Genomic DNA, 23,990 nt, shown 5'->3' with positions numbered 1-23,990 from the left:
TCTTATGGCAAAGGCTCCAGATTTATTGTGCCATGAGCTTTAATAGGCAAGAGTCCACTTCATTAGATTCTCGGTAAATTAACAAGGTGAGGCCAAAAGACAACTAGGTTTCAATCTTATATGCACAGAATTCAGTGAGATTTTCTTTTGAGTAAACAGCATGAGACCGTGCTGTTAGAATCTTAAAACTCACATTCTGATTACTGGTGGCTTTAGTATTCATGCCTGATGTTCCAGCAACTGTTTTAGGTTATATATGATTGCATCCATCTCACAGGCTGTTTTGCGAATCTGCTACATCAGGACCTTTGCAGTCTCATTACAGAGAAACATAATTGCTGTTTTGAAAAAAATCCCCTCTTTTCTTGATCTACCATCTGTGCATCATTTTAGTCACCACTTCAGCAGCAGCAAAACAAAAATAGAGTGTACTTGTTCCGCTTGCCTGGGTGGCCAGAAATTGCAGCATGTTGTACATGAAGGCTATCTGCCTCTTTCATCCAGGTGCAAAAAGAGATCGCTTAAAAAATCCCCAAAACTTTTCCAAATCTTTTACCTTTAGCATTAACTAATTTTTCAAAGGTGAAAAGCGCAACATGGTACAATTGTGCCCTGCTTGATGGGTAGCTAGAATTGGCAGTGTATCAAGACCTCACTTTGAATATAATCTGTCTCTCTGGTCTGCAGCAAATGGATTCTGAAATATGACACCTGAAATTGTCACAAATGCGATAGCCAACTTTCAAAGAGTGCCGCTTCCATGGATCTACTAATTTCTTTCTCCACTTCAGGGATTGCAAAGTGATATGTGGCAGCCTGGTGCCTGGGGACATGGTGAAAATCCCTGCCTCTTTTTCATCTGTTTTTGAACAACTGCCCCCCCCCCCAGGCTGCAGTGATGTCTCAGCATCCTGAAGGGCTGCTGAGTCATGCAAAGCCAGGAGCCATGTTTGCCCTGTTATGCTGCTGTTTATTGATGGGGCAAAATTTTTTTCTTCCAATTGATGGATAAACAAAGAATTTGACTTTGAGCCAACTCATTGGACAGTGAAGGCCGCTTGATTTCCAAGAGTATGAAATTAAAGAAAAGGGGTAACACCCCACCTCCAGTATCCGATTCCACAAGTGAAATCTGGTTTTAACACCCACAGACTATAAAAAGCAGGGTCACTTAAAAACACACACCCTTTTGCACATTTGCCCAGGCCTGAAATTGGAAGCATCTGAGGGCTCTGCTCATCATCTGGCTGCAAACATAACTATTAGGACTGGAACCCTGGAACAGTATCCACACCATAGGGAAAATATCCAGAACTCTTATCAAAGTTGTTTTATTTTCTGCTTGCCTATCAGCATCCTTGTCAGTCTGTGGTGCTCCCCCACACACATCCTTTTCCTTTTGCTAGTTGTTTTTTAGACCCTGTGTATCTTTGCTAGTTTGCCTTTTTTAGACCCTGTGTATCTTTCCCTCTATAGTTTTGGTTTTTCAGCCTTGTCATAAATTCCTGATTGCAGGCATGGATTGCTGATCCTCTTGTGCATATTTCTCTATAGAAATAAAGCAGCTATGTCTGAATAATGCCAATGCTTTTGTTTATCCGAATACAGCCTTAAGGGTTGATGGTGATAATGAGTGTCTATATACTGCTTTTCAACAAAAGGTAGTTCATAAAGCAGTTTACATAGCAAAACAAATCAATAAATGGTTCCCTGCCCCCAAAGGGCTCTCAGCAGTGGTGTGACTAGGCTGCACCAGGTGACGTGCACAGGAGGTGACACCGCTATTGATTTTTTAAATTTTTAAAATCTTGGTATTTTTGAATAATACCATCTTGTTATATAACATTTGATGTGTAAATTCATGCAGAATGCAATGAAAAAAACTCACACTGAAATATCTCTATTCCATCAAATGTTATAGCCAAAAAACCAAAGGTGGTGGGGCAATGGTGTAACACCACGCCCACCACCTGGGCCATTACCCTGCCCACTGCATGAGAGGAGGTCCATCATGAGGATGACATGCTGGCCTCCTGCACCAGGTGACTCAAACCTGGTGGCACCACTGGTCCACAGTCCAAAAAGATGGACCCCAGCAACAGCCACAAGAAAAGACATCGTGCAGAGGTGAAAAGTGACAGTTGCTCTCCCTCTGCTAAATATAAGAGAACACTACTTTAGAATTCACCTCTTTACCCACTTAGCGGGGTTTAGGGCTAGACTGAAGGGAGAAAAGTGCACAGTGAAGCAAAAATAACATGGTAAACTAGATGTATCCAGCCAGGGCTGTTTATTATAAACAGCATGTTGCCTGAGAAACAGAATCATCCTATTCTTTCTTACAGCATCCTTCTGAAAAGGGGTTTGTATCTCTCCACCTAGAGTATTAAATCTCCCAATCATTGCAAAGCAGCATCAAAGAAAAACATCGGACTCCAAATTCTATGAAGCTGCTGTCACCTTGTTACCTGAGAAGCCTGTTCAAGCCTGACAAAAAGAGAAAATAGCAGCCTCCCTTTAAAAACAGTGTGCACACAAGACACTATTCTCAGAACAGCGCAGCCTCCGGTAATTATAGAAAACATGACTCAAGCAGAGCCAAGAATAATAAAACAGCAGGACAGGCATTCTCTGACTTGCTCTTTCACAGAGCTCCCAAGCTGCCAAGACTTCCTTCAGATTCATGCCGAGACTGCCTCTGCCGCTCAGAAAGAATGAACCAAGAGAAGGACACAGTGGGTAAAAGACTGTCAAAGATCCACCAGAAGCTTATCCTTGAGGAGGATTCCGGCTCCAGCCATTTGGCTGGAGAACTGAGCCTTGTGTCTTCCTAGCAGCTCCAAGGCAGCAGCTGTGTGTAAGGGAGTGGTTTTCAAACTGTGGTCCAGAGTTTCTGCAGTGTGCCTCTGAATACCTTTTCAGAGCAACAATGGTGGGAAAGTGGTATGACATCATCTTCTCCTCATTCTGGTTTGCCACTGTGAGAAACTGGATACTAGCCTATGCAGGTCTTTGGCCTGATCCAGCTATACTCCAGCTACTCTATACTGTTCTTATAACAGCAAGAAACTTCTACTGACCTTTCTTGAAATGCCAGGTGCAGCAGAATGGTGGCCTGCTCAGCCCATCCATGGGGCTAACTGAAGCACTTTCTTCAAGTGGCAAGTTGAGGGGGAGTGGCAGTAGCAGGGGTGAGGAGGAGGGCAGATCAGGCCCAGGAGGGAGGGGTTTCAGTGGCAGTGGCGCATGCGAAATCCAAACTCTCTTCTCAGCCCTGATTCACCTTCATGAACCAACCCGGACTTGTGCAAATTATCAAGCTGACGCAGGTCCGAGCTGACTCACTCAGACTCACCGCGGGGCTTACCCCAGGGCAAGGGAACAAATGCTCTCTTACCCCAAGGAGGCCTCTGAAACTCCCCTCTGAAGCGGCCTCTGAAGCGGAGGCTGTGCTGGCCATGTGGAGAGTTCGATAGGAGTGGGCTTCCCAATACTTTGCGTACCATTTATATACTAAACACATGAAATTCATGCAGGTAAGATGTCAGTGTAAGATTGAAACTATCATCAGCTACTAAAGTTCTATGAACCAGAAATGTATCCTATGTCTAAGGCTGCAGTCCCAAAAACATTTCCTCGAACAAGTCCCATTGAAATAACTTCTAGGTAAACATACATTAGATTGACTTCACATTCTTCTCTCTCCTGCCAATTTTTCCTGCTAGTCCCCTTCAGATACTCAGTAGATCAAATTTATGTTGGGATGACAAGTGGGGGGAAAAACAACAGCAAAAATTACGATAGTGGTCTAAATAGCATTGAATGTTTGGATAGATAATGGAACTCCAGCTTTCCAAGCAGAGATAACTTGGCCACTGGGACCTCAGAGGCATTCCAGTCAACATTTTGCTACGGCAAATAACCTCCTTAGGGACTCAGCAAGTACATAACCATCTGTGTAAATATGACAGTGCAAAGGCCTTTCTCTATTACTCACTGTGAGAGAAAATTGTCTAGGGAGTCAATAGCTTGGGGGATGCAGCCTATGAGAGACTTCCCTGAGCTAGCCCACAGCAGAACTAATCCTGCAAACTCTGTTTTGATATTGGCCTCATTATTTCCTACCCCTGCTGCAATACAGTACACATATAAGGAGCATGGTGATATACTGCAATCCCTACCCTCTTCCCCACTGCATCAGTTACAGAAAAAATACAGATCTTAGAAGTAAGAAGATCTTAGCTGTAAAAATACAATACAGATCTTGGGTGTAACTACGGGGGGGGGGGGATCCTGTGTTTCAATATAATAATCAGATACATATACTTTATTAACGGTCATCCGACCAGCTAGTCACAAAACACAGCAAAATACACAAAATTAAAACCATCCCTTTACACATATATAAAATCATAAAATCATCAGTTTATACTCTCGGTTTTCTTTCTTATCAATTGTGCAGCATGGCAGAAACGGGCCACCCTGAGAGATATATCAGGATTAACATCAGATAGCAGAAAAGCAAGCTGCTCCTCCACCTGCATCCCCGTTGCAGCGCCAAAAATCGGGGAAATAAATTTTGATCGCAAATCATCATAGTTTGAACATTGCAAAATAATGTGGGCAGTTGTCTCCACCACATTATTATGGCAGGGGCACAGTCTCTCTGAATAAGGACGCCTTGCGTAACGTCCCAAAAGAACTGCTGACAGAAGTGCATTGCACCTGGCTTTAGTAAAGGCAATCCTGAATTTTGGAATAATGATGTTATAAAAATATCTGGCAGGAGAAAGCATAAGAGCTTGATCCCCAAGAAAAACATATGTAGAAAGTCTGGCTCTTGCAGATCTCATTTCAAGATCCACCAACCTCTGACGCAAAATTTCTTTTGCGTCTCCCAGGCTCATCATTGTTAAAGACTCAGGGGAAAGATTGCAAAAATTAAAGTAGTCCAGGCACCTCTTTTCCCAGGAGCCTATAAAGGGATCCAAAAAGATCAAATGAGTAAAATTACCCTGTCTCGAGAGAATCTTCAAGAAATAATGCAAGGCATTTAGCCACATCGACATCTCTATACTTGGGATGCCAGATTCCAGCCTAACCACAGTATTCGGCACACATCGGGGGACATACATCAGTTGATGCAAAAATTTGGTCTGGATCACCTCTAAAGACCTGGTGTTTAAATATGGGGCGATCTCAGAACCATAAAGCAATTGAGCCCTAGTTTTAGCATTATGCAGCCTTAGAGCCGCAGGGAGAAATTTGGCGCCTTTGGATGAATAAAAACGATAAATGGCACCAGATGTTTTCTGTGCTGATTGACCAACATAGTTTTTATGGGCCAAATGGCCACCTTGATAGTGAAAAATCACCCCCAGGTATTTTATTTTATTAATTTAACCTGCTTGATGGGTTTCCCGTTTAGGAGCCATCGATGGGCCTTATAGCGTCTGGCAAAAACCAACACCTTTGTTTTATCAGAATTAATTATCAATTTCTCCTGTGAGCTAACCAGGGCTAAATGGCGAAGGGCCCTCCTCATGCTGACCTGTGTTCTCGATAATATAAGTACATCGTCAGCATATGCCAGAACAGGGACGTAACGATCAGCAAGCTTTGGAGGATGTAAGGCCAGATCATCAAAGGAGGTAATCAGTGAATTTATATAAAAATTAAATAAAAGGGGGGCAAGAACACAGCCCTGTCTGGCCCCTTTATTAACTAAAATTGGTTTCGTTAAATGACCACTAGATGAACACCTAATCCTTATGCCAGAGTTGCTATATAGGCTGACCATAAGCAACAATAATCGACGATCAATAGATGAAGCTGCAAACTTGTCCCATAGCCTTGATCTAGGGATTAGGTCAAAAGCAGCCTTGAAATCAACAAAGGCTGCAAAAAGTCTAGAGCCCCTAGTGGCCAGATGTTTCTCGACAAGGAATTGCAGCACCAAAGTCTGATCAAGGGGTGATCTTCCAGGGCAAAAGGCTGCCTGAATATCAGCTATAATGTCTTGAGATTCCATCCAGGCTAATAGTTTATCTCTTAGATGTAAAGCATAGAGTTTGCTAATAACATTTAGCAGGCTAATAGGCCTGTAATTTGAGGGAATTTCATGACCTCCTTTCTTATAAATGGGAACTATAATCGCCCAACCCCAATTTGAAGGCATATTAGCAGTTTCATCGATATATGAAAATAAAGCAGCCAAAGTTGGAGCCCACCAACCCTGGTGTTCTTTAAGCAAATCACTCCTAATAAAATCTTCCCCTGGAGCTTTTCCACTTTTTACTCTCCTGATAAGAGAGACAACCTCCTCACTAGTTACAGGTTCCCATGATGGAAGATCTTCAGCTAATAATTTTGATCTTAAATGTGGACAGGGGGGTTCCTCCGATGTATAAATCCCCTGAAAGTGTTCCACCCATTCTAATGCTGTAATATGATTAGAGGCTCCCGAGGGAGACACTTTCAGTAGTGGATTAATTGTATGCCAGAAAAGAGAACTATTTTTCTGAATGGCTGCACTAATTAAGTCTTCCCAATTTTTCTTTATGAAGGTTAGTTAGTTAGTTAGTTAACCTTTATTGGCATTATAAATATTACAGCAAACAACTGACAACAAAGTGAACAATACAACCATTATCCACTAGACTAGTTCAGGAAAACTAAATAGAGAAAAAAGAAAGAAATAGGGTCTAGAAAGAAAAGGAGCCAGAAGGGACAACCTTATCCTTTCAGTGAAACAGGTGTTAGATGGAGAAAGGTGACTACAAAAATTTTAAAGAAGATTTTATAGAACTAAAGTCCGGCGTTTTTTGTAATATATAGGCCAGAAAACTAGCCACTGAATACGTCAAGGGAGCAATAGAGTCTTCCAACAACTGGGGAAGGGGTGATACCTGAGGGGGGAAATTAGAAATCCAGGATTCTAAATAAATCCTACGATGAGAATCGTGAGAGGGACAAAAAAGCAAAATATGTAAAAGAGTATCCGGGGTCTCCCCACAGAATAAACATAATCGTTTCTCGCGAGGAACTCGCATGAAACGACCATAATGAACAGCTGAGGGAAATATGTTGAGTCTAGCGAGCATGAAGGCTCTCTTCAGTCTAGGATTAGTGAGGTGAAAAAAATAGTTTGAAGTGGCAACAACATGTTGAGGAAAAAGACCTAGGGAAAGGGGGGAACAGGTCAAATTAAGAGAATTTTTTAAAGTATTGAATTCAGCTAGGAAAAGGTGGTCTTTGATAATTTGATAAGCTTGAGATAAGTTTAGATCAGCAAGTAATTCTACTGATAGGTTAATGGAGTGGAGTTTCGTTTCCACTATTTTAAACCAAATAAAGATATACGTGTCACTCATTAATTCTGTAATTAAAGAGTCAGGGGAAGGAGATAAATGAATCCTTAACCAAAACTTAAAGGTAAAAAGCCAGGCATAAGTGGAGGGAAGGTGTAAACCAAGTTCTAAAAGAATAGTGGGCAACCGTATAAGATTAGGAATACCTAATATCTTTCTAAAAAAGGAAGAAGCAATATGATCCAAATCCTTAGAAACTGCCTGTATCCATATCGGGATACCGTATAATAAATGAGAAATAATTTTTGCTTTAAAAATTTGAATCGCTGCTGGGATGTATTGATTTCCTGCATTAAAATAAAAATTTGTTATAGCCAAAAGGTGAGTAGTTGTTGAAGAAATAACTGACTTTTTATGTTGAATCCATGATAAATTATAGTGAAAATGTAAACCTAGATATTTAAAAGATTTAACTTGATTGTAAGTTTGGGAGTTGATTGACCATTTAGAAGGAGCCCAGGAGCGGGAAAAAACCATAATTTTTGTTTTGTTGGCATTAATTACAAGATCATTTGAATAACAATAAACTTGAAATTTGGAAATGAGCTCACGAAGACCGGATTTTGTGAGTGAGAGAAGTACTGTATCATCGGCATAAAGAAGAATCGGAATTGGCTTTTTATTTATTACAGGAAAGGAATGAGAGGTGGTGGTTAAGCTGGCAGGAAGATCGGCAATGAATAAATTAAAAAGAAGAGGGGCAAGGATGCAACCTTGCCTCACTCCTTTGTTGATAGGAAAACTAGAAGAGAGAATATTGGTAAAAAGAAGACGGATTTGACATTTATTATGGGAATGAAGTTGCTGTAACAAAAACAGAAGCCTCTGGTCAATGCCCCAGTTGGATAACTTTTTCCATAAAAGGGCTCTATTTATCGAGTCAAAAGCACCTTGTAGGTCGATAAAGGCTACATATAGATTTGATTTATAATGTATGGAATATTTCTGGGCTAGAAAAGAAAGTGCAAGGGCATGATCCAGAGTAGAAACACCCTGGCGAAAACCTGATTGTTCGACTCCTGGAAGATTTTTCAAACGAGCCCAGGATGACAGCTTTTGAAGAAGAAATTTGGCATAAAGCTTCTCTATACAAGATATAAGACTTATAGGACGATAATTTGACGGAGAAGCGGGGTCACCTTTCTTAAAAATTGGAAGAAGAAATGAACAGCGCCAGATATCTGGGAATAGACCTGTAGAATTAATCGTGGTAAAAAGAGAAGCCAGGGGAGCAGCCCACCAACCAGGATTAGTAAGAAGAATTTCATTGATGATAAAATCTGGGCCGGGGGCTTTGGCTGATTTTAAGGAAGTTATGAGTTTATAAATTTCCAGTGGGGAAACCGATGGCCATTCAGGAACTTTTTGGAGATCAATATTAGAGATAGGGAGGGAAGAAGAATAGAAAATTTTGGAAAAATAATCTGTCCACGTGGCTTCTGGAATGTCAGAGTAGATGACAGGGGTTGGATGATTTGCCCTAGTAACTGCGTCCCAAAATGTTTTATGGTTTTTGGAAATAATGGCTTGATGGAGAATGGACCACTTCCCAAGGGCAAAAAGATGTTGTTTTTCCTGGAAATACTTTCGGCAGGCGGTCCGTAGTTGAAAATAATATTGTAAATTGTAAGATGATGGATTATTCCTAAAAAAAAGAAAAAGGGTACGCACCTGCTTTTTTAATTTCCAACACTCCTCGTCAAACCATGTGTTTTTTGAAAAACGAGGAGGATTACTTGGGCTAGCCATCCTCAAGTGATCTACCAAGGAAGAAATTATAACTTGGAATTATGAAGGTTTCCTTCTTAAGTTTGATGGTTTCCTTAAATTGCTTTTTTAAGTTTTTTAGATGCACATAATGAGCCTCCAATTGAGATTCTCTCGCCATAATCAGAGCAGCAGTAACCTGCTTCTTCAGGATCCTACATTCAAAATCGTACCAATCATAAGATCTACGTCTCAGACTGATACTGTTGTGTGTGTGACTACTTAAAAAAGGTTTTAAAGCAGCAACAACTTTATTATAATGCGATAAAGAGTCACCCTCCTTAGCTATAATCGCATCCCTAAAGCCTGTTACCCGCTCAAAACTCAAAAGCCCCTGAATTTTAACACTGACATGACCGGTCCATTTCACACATCTTGTCACAGGACCTGGATGATCAGTAGGGTGATGAATCTCTTTAGACTTAAACTGCCCAGCTGTTGAAAGTTTGAGCGATAAAGGGAGGTGATCACTCTCTGATCTACTAAGTACCCTGAAGTCCAGCAAATCTGGGAGCAATGACCTAGAAATAGCCACATAATCTAGAAGTGAGGGTTTAGCCCCCCTCCAAAAGGAGCACACAGCCGGGTGATCCTCAGGCCATGAGCCATTAAGAATTATTAGATCTTGCTTTATGCAGCATTGGACCAAAAATAAGCCCTGACGATTACACCTACAGTCATTTGATACCCGTTTGCACAATGGAGAAGGGTCAGAAAAAGGTGGAGGAAAAGCTCCAAATTTTGTAAAGAGTTCAAAATCATTTCTGCCCATTTTAGCATTAAAATCCCCCAAAATGACCACCTGAGCAGAGGGATGTGCCTCTTGAATCTCCCCAAGATGCTTCTCAAAATTGGTCCATATTTGCCTTAAAGTGACTAAACCCACAAGTGGCGGGAAGTACACATTAACCAAAATTAGGGGACTTGGCTGTAAATTAAGTTTTACCACCAGAGTATAACGGTCAAAAGCAGGCAGGGATTCCACTGCAATAGACAAATTTGTAGAGATCAATGAGAGTAATCCCCCCTTAAGTCTACCCCTTCCCAAACCAGGGACTGCCGAAGTTAAAAAGGCACTAAAACCATCTACTTGGGGGGGAGAGGAGAGCCAGACTTCCTGAAAACATAAAACATCCCATTTCTTGACAAAATCCAAAAAATCAGACTGCCCTAATTTCCCCGCCCACTCCGCCACATTCCATGAAACAAGATGAAATACAGTAGCTGCAAATACCCACTGAAGGGGCCTGACTATTTGCAAAAGGAGAGATGGTAAAACTTATATCAGCTGCCACACAGGGATTCAGTACAGGGGACTCAGCCCCCACATTTCTGTATGGAACCCCCTTGGAGACTCTTTGAATCCCAACTGGGCTTGAGCCCAACTTCACAGCTGGATACAAATTTGTAGTATTTGGAGAAGAATGAGTACACTGCGCTGGGCAATCCAAAATTGTCTGGTCATTACCAGACAAAGATTCAACAGCCTCCATAATGGTCAGTTCACTAGAAAGATAACTTTGTTGTGAAACATCAGTTACTGTTATTCCAGGGGTTTGACATCCACTATGTGCAGACAAGAGCGCCCAGCCATGGGCAACAGAAGCAGACTTTACTTCTTCCAAAGTACTCTTTCCAACCTGAGAAGGAAGCAGCAGAGAGGTTGAAGAAAGAGAAGGTGCCACTGACTGTTCTTTAAAGTCCATTAGACACTGTAGATCTGGATGAATGATCTTAGAAGCAGGTGTTTGTTTCACAGCTACATCCATTTCCATCAAATCTTCTGGAGGGGCAGCCTGCTTCTGGAGAGTAGAAACTGATGTATCTTGTATGTTTTCAAAGTCTTGCACCAGTTCCTTCAAAGCTGAGATCAAACGCTCCTGTTCTAACAGAGCTAGCTCTGAAAATGACTCTTTCAGCTGAAGTTCAAATGTGGGGTCCAAAAGCTGAGAGTCCATATGCTCAGAGGTTCTAGGCCTGGTAAAGGAAACCTCTGCCCTAACTATATCGGGATGTCCAACTCCCCGAGATTGGGTAAAAGCAATAATGGGAGGTTCATAATAGACTTTCTTAGGTTGTATTCCAAAACGATATAGAAGAGAAGATAACTTAAAAAGCATTTGAGGTATTACATCCTGGTGAAAAGACAGCAGAATATTTTGCCAATTGGGAGAAGAACTTAACTTGGTCACATTCAGCAGGTCCACTTCGTGCAAATCGCAGCGTAAAAGACTGCTCAGAGAGGATTTTGCTCTGAATTTTGTATGCCACCTGCCATATTTTAACTGGCTTTGAAAAATGGAGAGGGAGATCTTGCAAGGTTGCAGTCTTCTTCTCATCCTCACTTCAGATGTTGAGGAAACAGCAGGAGTGTCACCCCCACAGGGAAACCTGTCCCTCACTGTGAGTGCTTTCATCTGCCTACACAAAGCCTCTAACTTGCAGGCCATAGACTGCTGGCCTCTAAAGATAGTATGTAGAGTTTGTGAAAAGAGAGCACATTGTTTACCAAATAAGGCTTTCAGTTCCTTGAGACCTATCAGTTCCAAATTGTCTATATTAGTAGCTACATTGCACGCTGAATTGGGTTTCTCTGCCCCCTTAAGTACACAGGGGGATAATGGCGTCTCACTCCTTTCTCCAGGATGACTCGATGTTTGACTCCCTTCTTCTATCTCCTCGACCCCCTCTGAAGTTAATTCCACAGTCTTACTCACTTTTACATGATTAAGTGGGCATTCAGATAGCAGCAGCTGTTTAGAAACCTTGAGGCTGCGTTTCTTTTTCAGGGCAGTTTCCCCGGAGGCAGCTGGGCTGGTTCTCTGTCGCTTGCTTCGTTTCTTCATACCAACAGATAAACACTGATTTCTTATCCCCAACAAGGACATTTGCAAACCAAGACACTTGGCTTGCAGACCTACATTCAGAGGTGCCACAGAACAGGATAAGTTATAATAAGGCACACATAAACAGGAGAAAAGAAGTTTTTTAGACGGAGCTCAGGTGAAACATATCCTCCCTCTCTGAGACCGAAGCTCCTCCGCCAATATAATAATAAGTATCTCTACCACTGATTTTTCCCCCCATGGGAACAAGATGTGAATGAGGAAAAATGTCAATTAACAGTTTATATGAACATTGATTTGGGGAACTGGCAGGTATCAATCAGCACCACTAAGGTGAAGGAAAAGGCAGACAGAGAAAGGCCACCTTGGAATCCTCAATCCCTCAACTCAAAATCTGGGGGGGGGGGGGATCTCCTCCTATATATGTTCCCCAAATGAGCAAGAATGAGAGCTAAGCAACCTGAGAAAGTGTGAAATCTGCAGTTTGAGGAATGGAGAATGAGCAGAAAAGAAAAAGGATTTTATTAAAAGACTGGGTGAAAAAGGACAAAATAAATAGATGGGGAAGGGATGCAGATTATCAAAAACACAAAGGTCATGAATAAGCAGTTTCTGGTGCAAGATAAACAAATATTTGTCCTTAACTGCATTCATTGATTAGGAGAAAAGCGAAAGGGAGTCCACTTTCTGTTCCCATTCAAGAGGTGGATAAGCCTATTGCTGATACCCAGACGTGAGAGAGGTCAAAGAACTATAACCACTTTCTCCACTTAATAATGTTTAAGTCCCTGAGTTTACCTAAATCTGTACTATACTCTGCATTATGTTTGGAGACCGGACAATCGCTCTTAGTATCAAGAGCATGGCTTTTAACCATACGCTATTGGCTCCAATTACATTATAACGTGATACCAGGCAGTCTCCTATCCAGAATGCTATCTGAGTCTGGTTCTTCTAAATGGTATAGCCAAATTAAATCAAAAATCGAATCAATAGGTTTTTCATTGGATTTTTTAAGTTTCTATCCATTCCCTGAAGTTTATCAAAGGGTAAAGCAAAGAATGCTAGACATTGAGGCACAAAACCTCTTTGAACTTGCTTCTAGAATTTGCTCCCCTCTTAATTTCTCTATTCCGCTAAAGTATGGGCAAATGGCTCCTTATCTGAGTATTCTGATCAACCCCTCTGAACGTCGTGCAATCTCTTTGGCAAGATTCAATGTTTTTCCATCCAAGGTCACAGAAGGCAGATATAGGCAAATACCATATAAAGAACGCCTCTGCCCTTGTAATTTGGGAAATGTTGAATCAATCATACACATTCTTTTTTATTGTCCTCGGCACACTAGATCCCGCCACACTTACATGACTCCACTTCTCGGCAAAATGAATGGGCTTTCGGATGAGGCAAAACGGAAGTGTCTCCTAAATGACTGCTCACCAGATGTGCTAGAGGGAATTTTTAAATTTTTACTTTTGGTGATTTCCAAGCCTTCTTAATGTAATTGGTCAAAAATGTCGATATTTTATGTTGAACTGTAAATGTTTTTTAGTAATTTAGTATCTTAACTCCGTTTTTGATAAACGGGACTAGGACCAATTATGTTTGCTTTTATGATTTCTCTATCTATGCCTAATAAAGGTTTATTCATTCATTCATTCAATGTTTAAGTCCCAATCATGCCCCCCTTAAATTCTGAGTTTTAATAATTAAACTCACCATAGATGACCATTTCTGAATATCGGTATACATCCATGAAAGAATTTCATATGTGATTTAAAAAAAATGAAACAGGAAAAAAAATATAATATGGGAATAAAGAGAACAGATGTTGCTTAAAATGCGCTCTAATAGTTGCCACATCATATAAAACACACGCAATAAGAACTGACATTCATTTGTGTATTATTAGAAAATAAATATGACAATATATCCATCTCAAAATATTATCATCAGAACAGGCAATACACAACAGATAAAAAAAGCATTTTGTAAAATGGCAAATATTTTGCAGACAGTGAATGATGTCACCGCACTGCTAATTGCCCTTTGTCTTTTACACATTTGCAAAGGTCTTTGAAGATGTTTCAGATCTATAGTCATCTAATTTCATTTAGGGAAGTCAGAACTTTGTACAGAATTAATGTTTTATGGCCTTGTCCTGATGTTCTGTTAAGGATTTACCCTGTGCCCTTGGCTGCCACAAATGGAAATGTTAATATTTATAATACTAGCTTTGCTTCATTGACAGGAGAGTGAACATCTGTTCAACAAAGACTTTCCTAAATAACAGGTTTCTGTCTGTTAATAAAGCAAGAAGCCTCTTTCAGTAAGGTTTCAATGCCATCTTAGTCCAACTAATGAACTGTGCAGCATGAGTTCTCCGACCCTTCTGTATAAAATGTCTACAGGCTACAACAGCGACTTGGTTGCAGAAGAATGAAATGTGTATGGCTGATCTTTTCTTCCATCTTTCTCATTATACTGTATTTACTTTTCTCAAGAATCAATTTATGGATCATTGACTCAAAAAAGAATCTAGAGAATTTCTCTATTATACACAGAAAGAACTGGGATGGTTTAGACGTGTTCTTTGGTACAATAATGAATAAATAACAGGTATAATGTGATATATTTGATGGTATAGTGTACTGAGTCATCTTGATTGCTCAGTGGAAGCTAATGAGGTTTGGTGTATAGTGTGATATTACAGAAATTGCCAAGAGGTTTCATGTGGGCTGGAATGACTGGACTATAAACAATCTTCTGCTTGTGTTTGATGATCATACTGCTTCCACCTTTTGGAAACAGCTGCCCAATGTAGTGTAGTAGCTGAGAGTGAGAACTTATTCAAATCTTGTCTCATCCAAAAACTCAGTAGGGGTCAGCTTAGGCAAACTAAACCACTATCAGTCTCCTTGCCCTAAGCCGGGTCAAACCAGAAATGTCTAGGTCACACTCCAAATGTGTGCCTTTCTTAATGCTAAATTCAGTGGGACTACAGTGGTAAAGAGAGGCTATAATGTGCCCCCACTGCACTCTCAGTCTGGATTGATCCTCCACAGTTGCTCTTTGCCAAGGGAAAAAGCAGTCAATGGAAACAACAGGAGCTGTTTTCCCTTGGCAAATGACAGCTGTGGAAGGGGCCAGTCGAGACTGAAATTGTGGAGGGAGAGTTAAAGCTGTTCAATCTATATTACAGTTTTGTTTTGGTTCTGCTCATGAGCCAGCATGCAGGGAATAATTGCTATGTGGAGGTGGACTCTAGATTTGAGCAGCATTAGACAGTGTAGCTGCCCATTTGCTGACATATAAGGTGGGGCAGTGTTGAAGCAAATATAATATAATGGTGACCACTGATCTACTGCCGAACCCGCCCCCTCCCAGACCTGATCCTTCCCCCATTCCACCCTCCCTTGCCCCCACTTTGCCTCCACACAGCCCTCCTGCCACCTGCTCCCAACACCCACGCAGCCTGGTGCAAACCTACCTGTTGCAGACAGTGCATGGAGTGGATTTGGCACTGGCAGAGCCTTTGTGCTGGCGCTGCCAGCTTCCAAGTAAGCACAAATGTGCCTTATGGCATATTTGCAACACTTGGAGCCTGTGCAGGGAAGTCTGCACCTGCACAACAGGACCTTAGTATTGGACTACGAGGGTGCAATCCTAACCAACTTTCCAGCACTGACATAGCTCTGCTGATGTGGCATGTTCTACATCCTGCAGTGGGGAAGCAGTCAAGGGGCCTCCTCAAGGAGGACTCCTCAAGGTAAGGCATGTTTGTTACCTTACCTTGGGTCTGCATTGAGGCTAAGTTAGTGCTGGGAAATTGGTTAGGATTGCACCCTTAGGGAAAGGTATCCTTTCCAGCACTGACATAAGAGCAATGCAGCTCTGAGGTAAGGGAACAAACATTCCCTTACTTTGAGGAGGACTCTGTGAGTGACACCCAACTGCAGGATGCAGCACACGTCCCACTGTCACCACTATGCTGGAAAGCACTGACATAAGGGGTTAGAATTGCGCCCTAAGTGATTTAATGCTGCCTTAGCACGAGGTACAAAATGACTCCTCCAAAAACTGCATAGTTACTTTCTTCTGCCCCTTAGCTTACACACTATCTCATCTGGTCATAAGCACCTCTGATCACTGAGAAAAATTCTTTCTGCTCCCGTCCCATCATGATCTAGAGAAGACTTGCACAAGGAGCAATGAATCCAAACAGAGCCATATATAGCAGCCTGGCTTTCTTTTCTGTTTCAGACAATAATACCAGGAGGGTTTGTTAAGCACCTTGTAAGCCACAACAGACAACTGGTGGACTCTATTCAACTTCTTGGGTTACAAGTTGAACAGACATGATCTGGATGATGGGTGGAGAGACGACAATCTGCTTTTCCTTCTGGGAAAGAGGAGGTATGTGAAGACTGATTGAACTAATAGGGAGGTATCCTTTGTACAATGAGAAAATACATGAGATGACAAGAAATATCCTTCTAAATTATTCTCTATCAATTCAGGAACTACTTGGGCACAATCCCAACCCTGGCTTCTGGTCGCCGCATCTCAAAAAAGACATAGTGGAAATGGAAAAGGTGCAAAAGAGAGCGACTAAGATGATTACGGGGCTGGGGCACCTTCCTTATGAGGAAAGGCTATGGCGTTTGGACCTCTTCAGCCTAGAAAAGAGGCGCCTGAGGGGGGGACATGATTGAGACATACAAAATTATGCAGGGGATGGACAGAGTGGATAGGGAGATGCTCTTTACACTCTCACATAACACCAGAACCAGGGGACATCCACTAAAATTGAGTGTTGGGAGAGTTAGAACAGACAAAAGAAAATATTTCTTTACTCAGCGTGTGGTTGGTCTGTGGAACTCTTTGCCACAGGATGTGGTGATGGCAACTGGCCTGGACGCCTTTAAAAGGGGATTGGACAAGTTTCTGGAGGAAAAATCCATTATGGGCTACAAGCCATGATGTGTACGCGCAACCTCCTGATTTTAGAAATGGGTTATGTCAGAATGCCAGATGCAGGGGAGGGCACCAGGATGAGGTCTCTTGTTATCTGGTGTGCTCCTTGGGGCATTTGGTGGGCCGCTGTGAGATACAGGAAGCTGGACTAGATGGGCCTATGGCCTGATCCAGTGGGGCTGTTCTTATGTTCTTATGCATGGATCTTTTCAAGGCACGTTTGCGCCTCTTCAGGAGTTGGCTAGGCTGGAACAAGCCTCCGTGCCAATGGAGGCACCGAGGCTTGCGTCAGCCTGGCTGGGCCAATGCAAGGCTCTGACGTAGGTGGGGGTGGGTGGGGAGGAGGTGGGAGGGAGGTGTTCCTGGGCGGGGGAAGGGAGGGCAGTGGGTGGCCCTAGGGGTGGGCAGGTAGGGAGTGGGAGGTGGGGACCAGCCTAAAATCAAAAGGTGGCGCAAGTCTGAGGTATCCCATAGGGGAAAGGGCACCTTTCCCAGAGGTAAGGGGAAAAGTTTCTCCTTGCCTCTAGCTGAGCCGCTTTTGGCCCCCTATCCTGCATTGGATACAGCACAAGCCTCCTGGCTTGCCTGTTCCAGCACAGTATAGGATTGCGCCCTTAATCTCTCATTCTCCAATGACTAAGAGATGGCAGATGGGAAATTTTAGGCTGGACCAATGAAGTGGAGGTGGATGCCTACACTGGAAAGCCTCCATCTCCTGGACTGCGACCATGCCACTCCTCCAACCTGCAAGTGTGGTGCCTTGGGTGCCAGAATCTTCTACTGCAGTTGAACAGAAGAGATTCCATTATCCTCCTAACTGCCGTATGGCACTGGGACAGTCTGCATCTTGCAGTTGTGAATTCTCTCTTGTTGGAGGCTGGATGGCCACCTATCAGGGATGTTGTAGCCGTACAGTAGTCTAGATCAGTGGTTCCCAATGTTTTTTCACTTGCGTACCCCCTGACAGCCCATTTCCATAAATTTACTGCTCATATTAGCAAAATGTTAGTAATTAATATAGTTGCTGTTATTTCAAATTTATATGTTTTCAACTACTGATCCACAGCTGATAATACAAAAACTGATGACCGAAAATCAGCAGTTGGTGCAGGTTTCACAGCCAGCTAGCTATCTTCCTACCTGCTGTGCCAGCCCCTCAAGTCATTCTAATACAGACCTGCCTTTTCCCGCCATTATTCAATTCTTTTTTGAATTCCCCCAAAGGTCCTGGCATGTACCCCTGGTGTACAAAACCCCAGGTTGGGAACCACTAATTGAAGGCCAGAAACTAGTTGCTGGTGCTTTTGCAAACAGCTAGATGCCTTCCTTCCTGCTCTGCCAGTCCCACAAGGCATTCTAATACAGACCTGCCTTTCCCACCATTATTCAATTCTTTTTCGAGTTTTCCTCACCAGAGTCTTTCAAGAAGCACCACTGCCATGTGAGATGTTCAAGCACTCACAACCCAAGTCTGGTGGGTGGGAGGCAGGTGAGGCAGAGCCTCCCCACTGGAGCCCTTTGAGAAGCTCCGCTGCCATGTGAGGCGGTCAAAGGTGGCAAAGCATGGTGGGTTGTGGGTGCTTGGCCACCTCACATGGCAGCGGAGCTTCTCAAAGGGCTCCAGTGGGGAGGCTCTGCCTCACCTGTCTCCCACCCACCGCACGTCCCTGGTAAGTTGTTTGAACTTCCCCCTCTGCAGCACTTGCCCTGGCAATAGGTGGGGCTACCAGATGCCAAGGGGGTAGAGAGCTTCTGCCTTGAACCACTGCAAGCAGTGGGAATGTGGGCAGGTGCAGCAAAACGTGGAAGGGTTTGGAAAGCTGCACGACATTCCCTCTTCTATGCAGAGCTTCTAGGGAGGGGCACTCAGACCACGTGCTCTCTGGTAACCCTAGCAACAGACCCCTTCACCCACAGAACCCCAGGCCTGAGCAACCCTGCCTAACACTGGCAAGCTGAAGGCTTCAGACGTTGCCACTGAGCATGCGCCCTATAAACTCCGCTCTAGGCGCTTGGAGGCTGTGGGCAAAGGGAAAGGCGCGGCCTCTCCTTCCTCTACTGAGCATGCGCCAGAGAAACCAACGTTCTTGCAAGATGGGGGGGTCATAGAGGAGAGAAATAGACGCGGGCTTGTGCTGCGAGGGTGCGGCTGAGAGGATCCAGGAGTCCTGGGGCGGAACCAACCTTCTCCGGCTGACGGGCGGAGCGGAACAGTTGGGGGCAGGGATCGGGGGTGCGCTGCCCGAGGAGCCGCTTCCTGTGCGGGTCTCCTCCTCCTCCCTCACCTGTCGGCTGCTCTGGCCGGCACGCCCACTCCTCGCTATGCAGCCCTACATGGTGAACATCAAGCTGTCCGCCCGGACCCTCACGGGGGCTCTCAGCCCTCAGAACCGGGGGGCGGCGGACTGGTGAGTCAGGAGGGCTGGAGTGGGCGGCCTGGCTCAGGGGGGCGGGGAAGGGCTTGCTGAGGGGCAGGCAGGCAGGACAGATGGACCCTCCATGGGGAGGTCTTAGTCCAGGGAGGCAGACTGTGGGCAGGCAGGGCAGGTGGGACCCTCCATAGGGAGGGGGAAAGGGAGAGGTCTTAGTCCAGGGGTGGCCAGTCTTTCAGCTTTAGGGCTTCTGGACCTTTTTGTAAAGGAGTGAATTTCAGCAGGTGCATCTTCTCATCTATGAGACGAGAAGCTGCACCTGCTGAAATTCCCTCTTCTGCACCAGTGTTTCTCAACCAGTGGTATGGGTACCACCGGTGGTACTTGAGGTGGTGTCTGGTGGTACACATGGGACCCACCCGGAACGCAACAGCACAAAGTGGTTGGAGACTGCAAAGTGTGCTTTTCCGCACTCGAAGAAGCCCTCACATCCATGCTGAACCTCTAACTCAGCAATTTTCAACGTTTTTCATCTCATGGCACACTGAAATGGTGCTGAAATTGTCAAGGCGCACCATCAGTTTTTGGACAATTGACAAGGCACACCATATTGCTGGCAAGGGCCAACATTCCCCAGTGGCCCTACTAATAAATGATGCTGCCATGGCAATTAGACAAAGTTGTACATCTATTTCATTTCAGTTTTGTCTCTTACTGGCCTGGTACTAATATGTTTTAGTGGTCAAAGAGCATGAGTTGTGAGCCTAGCAGCCATGGTTAAAACTTTGTTTTTGTCATCAGTTCATACAGAGGCCTTAGCAGTCCACTGTTTCTCAACCCTCATCTGTAAAACAAAGATAATAATGGAAACCCAATCTCCAGGCTTGTTGTAAGAACTAGTGAGCTATCCTAAATGTATCAAGTACTGAAACACTTCATCCATATCATTAGAACATAAGAGCATAAGAATTTATAATTATAAATTCATTATAATTCATAAGAATTTATAATTATAAATTCACTATAATTTTTGTTATCTTCTCTGTAAGCACTTGTTCTTCCCTCCGTTTCTGTCACTATTCCTTAAATAGCATTCAGCAATTACACCTGTACACCCACACTAAAGCTGACATAGTGTGCCAAAAATGAAGGGGAGAGACCTAGAGATGGGATCATTAAATAACTGGATCATAGAATTGTGTAGGAGTTGAGTTTAATTACTTTGTTAACAAAAACAAACAAACAAAAAAGCCACGCTGGAAATGTGAGCCTGGGTCAAAATGGTGAATGGAGGTTTCACCATTAAGCGTAAGGTTTCACAAATTAAGCTCAAAAGGGAAATGTTCCAGTAAGGCACCCGATGAGGCGTGTAGGCTATTGGTCATGAAGAACAAAGACAGTTATCTGTCATTATGAAAGAATAGTGAAGAAAAAGATCTTTCTGTAACTGCAAATGGAACAATGTGGGAATTCTGCAAAATTTTACAAAAGAGTTCCTATGTCCCTCCACCCATCCTTTCCAAGTCTGTTGTGGTGCTGCTAGTTTCTTTGTTTTTATATCGGAGTTATTGAACAATAAAAACTCTAGCTCATGAGTAGTTTAATCATATGTTTAAGATGCATTCTTGTGCACACTGTTCTGAGAGTAAGTTCTGTTGAATACAGTGGGACTTACTTCTGAGTAAACATGCACTGTAATGTGTTTTGTCCTGTCTGGGTTCACCAAAAGTTTCACCAAAATGATATTTCTGTGTTTGATGGCATGATTACTATTTTTATAGGGGCTGGCAAGGATTAATCGCGTATGGGTGCCATTCCCTTGTTCTGGTAATTGATTCTAAGACTGCTCAGACCCTGCAAGTTTTGGAAAGACACAAAGCTAATGTTGTAAAGGTAACTTCAAAATAATCTTTGGGGCGATTGCATAATTAACACGGTATCCTGTTTCTTGTGAAAAGCATATTAGCTGAAATGAGCAAAGAAAAACCTCTTGAGACAGTTGCAGAGTTTAAGTGGTCATTGCTTTTGTTCTCATAAAAATTAAGGAGTACTCCTTTACATATCATATGAAGCTGCTTTATACTGATTTAGATGGTTGATTCAGGTTAGAAGTGTCTGCGTTGAACAGTAGTGGCTGTCCTGTGTTGAGTGTTCCAACCCTGCCTGGAGATGCTTGCATTTGAATGTGGAACTATTTGCATGCAGAGGAGGAGCACTAAGCCTTAGCTCCATGTGTTATACACTGTTTAAATATAGGTTGTGCTTATTAGAAAGTTGGCAAAGCTGTTTCTGAATTCTATTCCTTTTGTTCATGTTTAGTCCCTTCTTTGGTTTTACTTATTTCATATTCCAGTATTACTGACCTGTCAATAGCAGAAACAAATCACAATCCTTTGTTGATTATTTATGTACCTTACCCATCAATACTCTGCTAATACCCACAAACACTCTACAATGAGCATCTTAAAGGAGTTCTGATTGTGCCCTGCTTTCTGTCAAAAAATTATCACAAAATGTTAATTTATGTGTATAACTGGCACCCAGTTTTACTTAACTCCATACCCTTAGGTCAAGTGGGCTAAGGAAAACTACCATCACAACATTGGCTCACCTTATTCTTTGCGCTTGGCTTCTGCTGACACAACTGGAAAGATAATTGTTTGGGATGTGGCTACAGGAACTGCTCGCTGTGAAATCCAAGAGCACACAAAACCCATCCAGGGTAAGGAAACAGCTTTATTTGTATCTTCCAAGTAACAAATACTGCCCTCTTGATAGCTAGGAGAAGGAATAATTGCAGTGAATCAAGATCTCCTATCATATTCATAGTTATTTACTCCTGGAATTTGAGCAATATCCTTTTATTGATTATGTTTGTCTCCTCCTATTTATGTTCAGGTAATCCTTGCATATATGACACTCCTTGAATATGTGTCATTCTATATATGCTTTGCATATATGACACTCTGGGGCAATAGTTCCCAAGCTTTTTAGCATGGGGACCCATTCTTTTGAATGACAATCTGTTGGGACCCATGGGAAATGATGTCATTTACCTGGAAGTGATGTCATCAATTTAAGCTTCAAACCTAAGCCGTGATCAGCCAATTATGCAACACATTTGTGTTGATTTATATATTGCATATATGTTGCAACAACATATATATTGCAACAACATCAGATAACATTGGAAGAGGTTGCTAGAAGTGCAAGAACCAGAACTTTGTATCTCCCTCAGCACCCGAAGTGGTAAAAGAGGAAATAAAGAAGATTATCACTGATGGCTGAGCTAGGTGCTATGTGACCCATCTGAAATTGGCTCACAACCCACAGTTTGAGAAACACTGCTCTGGAGTATAACTGCTGTGTTTATTTGAAATGTTTAATCAGCTTTAAAGTGGTTGTGGTTTTTAAAAGCAAGAGCATGTTTGTAATAACAAAATATTTGTTCTTCATGCTCACTTAAGCTGTTATATAGCTAGTATACTTTTTTAATCAAATAAAGTACTGAAATGTTTGTATGAAAGCTGGTCCTGATTCTTAGAATGTATTTTAAATGTCTTTATATCATATTTCCCAATATACTTGCTATTTAATCGCATTCATGTTTGATGATGATGAGACTAACAAAAAGATTTCAAAGTGGTTTACATAGCAAAAGGAATGAGACAAATGATACCCTGTCCTGAAAGGATCTGCAGATCTTGGCCTATAATGATATGCCAGTTTTGTTCCATATGGCAAACAGTGGTTTCTTGTTCAGGGCTACCTTAAACATATTATAGTAGTGGTTCAGTCTGCTAGGTTGCTAGGCAACAGTGAATTAACTGAGTAGCTGCCTTTCAATTGGTATTGTGGGCTGTAAACCGGCAGATACTGGACAGAGGTTGATAGCAGCAGCTAATCAACTTCAGTAGTAGTGAAACCTGCATGTTCAGTCTTACTGTAGTATTGCTTTTTGGTTTCTGCCCTGTTTCAGTCTCTGAGAGAGATTTAGGAATGGTCTCTCAAGTAAATGTTACAGATTCTTCAAAACATTTTATTACCCTTTCAGCTTTCCTGCAGTCCTTCTCTTATTCATGCCAGAGATGTGCTAAAGGCGAAGCAATGAATGTTGCTTTTGAAAAATTCTATGCAGTAATTCTCAGACCCTGAAGAGATACTTCTTAATGGATTTTTGAGACCTTACATTGATTTTTTTTTATATATTAAGGGGGTAGAGTTTCAAGGACATTTTTGGGGCAATGTGGATCATTTTGGGGCAACTTGATCATGTTGGCAGGAGCAGATATTGCAGCTGTGACTGAATGATAGGTGGTACTTGAGTATTCTTGTTTGCCTTCTTCTAATTTACCATATCTGGCTCTGTTGAATGAAGTGTAAGAATACAGTTCTGCTAACTTGTTGCACGTAGTGATACATTTTGTCAAAGGCAGGCTTTCCATTATGCGAGGATCACAGGAGGTTTCCCTTCAGGTTCCTCTCGGAAAGGGACATTTATTACCCTCCCTATCCACTCAGCCAATCCTCTACACAGGCAGATCTTGCTAGCCAGGTCAAGCAGATGGCTATACACTTCCAAGAACCCTGTCCATATCCTAAGGCTGTATACTCTGAAAAGAATCCATAGCAATGGAGCTAGCAGGGACAAGATACAA

At 42.6% G+C, this 23,990-nt stretch overlaps 1 protein-coding gene across 1 annotated transcript in view; it reads left to right on the top strand.

The window, feature by feature from the left end:
• Positions 1 to 19,218: 19,218 nt before the first annotated feature.
• The window catches only part of WDR11 (WD repeat domain 11), a 43,419-nt gene continuing 38,647 nt past the window's right edge, over positions 19,219 to 23,990 (top strand). The window contains exons 1-3 of the mRNA XM_066619120.1: positions 19,219 to 19,368; positions 21,114 to 21,225; positions 21,901 to 22,054. Coding sequence (XP_066475217.1) covers positions 19,283 to 19,368; positions 21,114 to 21,225; positions 21,901 to 22,054 — 352 coding nt within the window. The 5' untranslated portion in view covers positions 19,219 to 19,282. The remainder of the gene's footprint in view (positions 19,369 to 21,113; positions 21,226 to 21,900; positions 22,055 to 23,990) is intronic.

Source organism: Tiliqua scincoides, chromosome 3 (assembly GCF_035046505.1).
Source record: "Tiliqua scincoides isolate rTilSci1 chromosome 3, rTilSci1.hap2, whole genome shotgun sequence".
Classification (NCBI taxonomy): domain Eukaryota; kingdom Metazoa; phylum Chordata; class Lepidosauria; order Squamata; family Scincidae; genus Tiliqua; species Tiliqua scincoides.
Note: the sequence above shows the minus strand (reverse complement) of the source record. Positions and strands in the feature narration are given on the sequence as shown.